The following is a 5,436-nucleotide window of genomic DNA, read 5'->3' on the forward strand; positions in this document are numbered from 1 at the left end:
TTTGTTTAAATAAGTTTGTGAATTTATTAGTCGGGTTGCCAAAACATTCGTATTTTTGTCGAAAAACCAACACCGATAAAAATTACGTCCCAGAATAAAATCACTTCAAAACCCCATATTTTCAAAAATAAGAAAAAGCATCGCCCTTAATTTAAATAATTAAAATAATTGCTTAATAAGACATTTTCTATTTTTCAGCCCTCGGTCTCCGTTCGTCGATCGCAACTCGAATAACTTTTTAAAAATACATTTTAATGCAACCATGTAGAAAAATATATTTTAAACATGCAAATATGGACAACATAATTAATTTATGCAATTAAAACATATAATTAAAATATAAAGTAATTTAATAACTGCATGCATGTGGTTTGCGTGGACTTTAAAATTTTCGGGATGTTACAATTTATATGCTCAATATATGGAAAATAATACATCAATACTTTCATCCTCATGCATCAATTTGCAAAATATCAATAAATTATGAACACTACTATTCACATTCTAATTGCAAATATCCAAATCAACATTATACCATTCAAACATTACATTAAAGTTCAACATGAAATGATCATTGCACTTTTGATCTTTGTTCATTGATCTCGTCGAGTTTTGGTTCAAGCTTATTATTCACGTTTATGAATAAATCAAATAACTTTTGAAATTTTATTCACCACACAATAATCTACACAAAGGAAGACATTTCTCAAGAAAAATTAATTTTATTTAGCTATACAAAATTAATTTAAGCAGTTTGAACACCATTTCTAGAAAAATTTCAAGAAAAATTCTTTTATGGAGTTTCGAGAAAAGTTCTTGATATCATGTACGTGTACCAAGAGGGATCTTCAAGAAAAGTTTCTAAGAAACTGCGATGCAATGGCAAACGTGTCCATCTATAAAAAAACACTTTCTATATAAAAATTTATGCTATTTTATTAAATAAAATAAAAAAAGTGAAACAAAAAATATTTTAATATATTAAAATTAAAATTCGATAATTACACATCCCAATCCAATTTCTAAATAACCCTGTTCACCAATGTCATGAACAAACTGCGCCGACCATCTACAGTGAATCAGAAAGAGAGCTGCCTCACTCGAGAAGCCAATTTCCTGCACGAGAATGGGCATATGGGCATGTGTAGGTGTGTTGTCTCCATTCCCATTTTACTTCTTTCTATGGAGGAATCCGCAGATATGGGTGGATCTCTGCGGAAGACAGCATGATCCATGTAGAATCATGGCACTGGTGTCGCACTTTCTTAAGTTGGTCCAGCTCGAATCGCTTTTTTCAGTGTCCGCTTTTTCTTGGCCGCCGCCTTTGTACTTTTGGTCCCTTTTCATCGTTGGCCAGTTTCTCAACTTCAGGTGACAAATCTGTAGCTCTCCGTGTTTTTATGTAAATGAAATTTTATTGGGATTTTGATCGTACAAAATGTTTCTTCATCCATTGCTTTTGTGTTCTACTTCTTTTTGTTGTCCTAGGGAAAGACAGATGAATGGTGCGTTGTTCACTCAATGATAATAGATATGGATGTATTACATTTACGTGTTGCAAAAAGACTGACTTTTATTCGTTTTGCTTTATGTTGTTTCAAAGTAGTTAATTGATGCTCATATTCACATTTACATCTCCTGATGCATTTTTTTTCCTTTTTGTCTGAATGCATAAGGTTTTTTAGTATAAGTTGGGGATTGGTAAAGACTAGACAAAGAACTGAAAGGAAATAGGTTTTATAAATTGCTACTAACTAGGACAGTGAGTGATATATGGACATTGATAATTTGTCAAATAAGTATGATACTTAAGGTAAATTTAAAATTACAATCTCTGTTTGAAATGAACTTCTGTAAGCTGGTTGTGTTTGCTGCTAATAAAGGCATGTTTCTTGATACCCTTTTTTATGTTGAAGTAGCATTTTGATACATGTCTTCCATCTCCGGATTATAATGTCTCAATAATTTGTACCCCTTGCAAGTTTTTGTTTGTTTATTACAATTAGTTTAAAACTGGAATGAACAAGTATAGGATTGAAGATACTTGGTCTTAATTTTTGTGTTTATAGTCAAACTAGTAATAACAAAATGAAATTCCAATCCTGAACACGAAGACTCGTGCTCAAATGCAGCTCATTTTAAGGATAAATGAGTACCTTGTATCTTCTGCAGCTTACATGCCTCCCGTTTTAAATGGTTTTTTATAAGAAGTGCTTAAGAAAAGGCTGGTGAGAAATTCTTTCCAAATAATCACTTGGTGAAATAAAATTGGGGAGAGGGGAATGTAAGTTGCATTTTCTGGTAAAGTTACTGCAAAATTAATGTGGCATATTATTGATATATCTTCGGTTAGGAAATGAGCTACTATCCTGCAGTCTTACCTCATTCCATTCCTGTTTAACCATATGAAAAAATCTGCATTACATCTCAAGTGTAACTGTGTTATCTCCATTTTTTACTTCAAACACAGGGTTTATCAGCTGCTGGGAGAATCTGGGACGTATTATGGTGTACGTTTTGGGAGGAGCATTCCATGGGTTACTGAGTTCCCATTCGGAGTGATCAATGATCCTCAGTACATTGGGAGCCTAGTAAGTCTTGTTGCTTGCCTCGCTTGGGTTCCATTCTCGTACATTCTCCTATGGATTATAGGATATGTGTTTATGATCGTTGTGGAATCAGTGGAGGATCCAGAAACGCGCGCAAAGCCAATCATGAGTTAGTAGCAGGCACACCTATGTGGCCACACCAACCACTCTACTCATCAGAAACACCCCTCTTTTGGGAGCAATTGTGTTTACACAAAATCTCTTAGTTTTTGTAGTTGGCGCCCGCGCCCATGACTGTGGAGCTTTTTTCGTTAATTAGTTTTGCATAACTTTTTATCAAGAATGACCATTTCAGATGTTTTATTTTTAGTAATTTTTGTTATGGTCAGTGTCGATTTATCTACTCCTAACACTAAAGTGGCATCGATGCGATGTCAAAGTGAATTATCCTTTTAAGCTCCAGCAACTCCTTTGAATTTAAACCAAGATTATGGCATCAAATCACCCCTCTGCTCTTCGAAGTATGTCGTTCAAGTAGAATGAAATCATCCTAAGATTTATCCTGGAATAGAACAAATTGAGAATCTATTCGTTATAGAAACCATGTAAGTAGAAGAATAAACAAGAATGGTCTCAAACTGGGATCATGGTAATAGTGGACATGAGGATTTCAAGTTATCTTACCATCTCGACTTTGTTGAACAAAATAATTTGTTTAGTAAAATTAATCCATTTTACTCCTTTGTTTGCCTGCGCTGTTGCCAAGAGTAGGTTGCATCTCATCGTGCTGTTCATCGTTGACATGAGCAATTCGAAATTTGATGCCTTTTTCACCATTGGATCTAAAAAAAAAAACGTTTAGTCATATGAAGGGTTTGCAAACTTACTCCAAAGTCGGCAGTGCAGGCATGCATTTGAATGGAAACATAAAATGACTTCACTTTATTGATGAGAAAGGACGATTGCGTGTGTGACGAATTTATTCTTTACAATATACATTTCAAATATATCCTCACACAAGGGCTTGTGCTATCAACTAGCAGATTTCTTCATGGTAACTGTCCATGCTTTGAATCCTCTTCAAAAGCTCTTGTTTGATATTCAAGATGTTGTATTTATAGGTCACAACAATGATATATACGTTAGATACAAGAATACGATCGTTTGGAAAGTTTCTGTACTGTTTCTGAAATTGCAACGGTCAAATTCGTCTTGCTGGACTTTTTCTGAGCTTAAACTGGTCAACTCTGGTCAACTCGTCCAGTTTCAGCTGGTCCGATTCAGTTCAGTTTTGGTCTGGTTCAGTACAACTGGTCTGATTCAGTTCTGCTGGTTCTGTTCAGTTTCAGCTGGCCTGGTTCAGTTCAACTGGTTTGGTTTGGTTTAGTTCAACTGGTTCGGTTCAATTTCAGCTGGTCTGGTACCGTTCAACTGGTTCAGTTTCAGCTGGTGTGCTGAAATCAGCCTAGCTGATTTCAGTTTGTGCAGAACCGTAGCTTTATTGTTATTTATCAGTATCTTAAGGTTCGATTCAAACTTTGACTTCTGAATATGATTTGTAGACCGTTGTCTTATCTTTCTAACACATATTGAATCGCTTCATTCCAATGACCGAGCTGGGAGATATGACCAAAATACCACAACTGCTCATACCCAACTGATTGTTGTTTTCGTGCAATCAGTTTGGTAATTCAGCGATCAGTTAAACCTTGATAACATCCGATTTTGCCCAACAGACGTGAGATACGACTTGTTCCAAATTGAGTTTTCTGATCAGTCGAGTTGGCGGATTATCATTTGAATCATCCAGCTGAGAGATATCATCAAAAAACCGAAACTTGCAAGAAATTCAGTTTGGCTAAATTCAGTTTCAATTTACTTCTTGTGTTTGCAACTTCACACATGAGTAAATATGTGAAAAAAATAACAAATTTTGTTAAAATCAAAATCACGATTGCGAACATCAAATGTTCCAACAATGTGAGAACCTGAAATTTTAGCACAACTAAAAATTTCATCGGCCTGCAAAATTTAGCAGCAACTACCATTTTTCACCAGCTAGCAAATTTAGAAGCTGGTCATTTTTTTCAACGGGAGAAAAAAATTTGAAGGATCGGTTTTGACAACCTAAAGGTGCTTCAAACACAATAAGCTGGAAAGCTTGTGTTCTAAGAACGAATACATCGATGAATCAAATCGAGTTTGTTTTTCAAACCAAGCGGAAGACACTCGAAATAATAATTCGTTAAGAAAACTGAATAGTTTAAACTTTTAGCTTGTGTAAACTGAATAACTGAAATAAAGAATATCAGTTCGGGATTGTATCAATTCAATTATGAGAAAAACTGAACTGATATCAACTGAACTGCTCAAATAAGTTTTAAAAAAATAATTAAACAGTTAAATACGCAAAATATATTTATGGATATTCAGAGACTTCAACTGCTCCCACGTCACCCCTTCTACCACCCCGGGTAGGAATCACTATAAGAATTTGATTTGTACAACACCTTGTACAAACCCACTCCAGAAGGACAACACCCAACTAGAACTCCTAACACTTAAGATTGCAAGCAACATCTAACAATCTGCATAACTTTTAACGTCCTTTATGCGAAGACTACAAACACATTGTTTTACGTCTTTGTATGAAGACTCACTCAGCTAAACAATAATCTCAATTCTCTGTATATGCGAGTGATTGTGTGTGAATGTATGAGAACTGATTTAATCAATACAACACGAAAGTGCTCTCATACAACTGAGCTAACTGCTTCTAGTAAGCTGATATGAAATGAGCGAATTTACGAACTCCTAAATTTTCAGAAGTAAAATAAATAAATCCAACCAATTTAAAATTGGATTTAGAAACCTAGTATTTACCCCA

The 5,436-nt window shown here is 34.8% G+C and overlaps 1 protein-coding gene across 1 annotated transcript; it reads left to right on the plus strand.

The window, feature by feature from the left end:
• Window positions 1–1,026: 1,026 nt before the first annotated feature.
• On the plus strand, window positions 1,027–2,912 carry LOC142554813 (phosphatidyl-N-methylethanolamine N-methyltransferase-like). The gene is made up of 2 exons (XM_075665490.1): window positions 1,027–1,371; window positions 2,471–2,912. The coding sequence occupies exons 1-2, from the start codon at window positions 1,127–1,129 to the stop codon at window positions 2,721–2,723; spliced, it is 498 nt and encodes a 165-aa protein (XP_075521605.1). The 5' UTR covers window positions 1,027–1,126; the 3' UTR covers window positions 2,724–2,912.
• The last annotated feature ends 2,524 nt before the right edge of the window (window positions 2,913–5,436 follow it).

This window comes from Primulina tabacum, chromosome 8, assembly GCF_025594145.1.
Source record: "Primulina tabacum isolate GXHZ01 chromosome 8, ASM2559414v2, whole genome shotgun sequence".
Taxonomy (NCBI): Eukaryota; Viridiplantae; Streptophyta; class Magnoliopsida; order Lamiales; family Gesneriaceae; genus Primulina; species Primulina tabacum.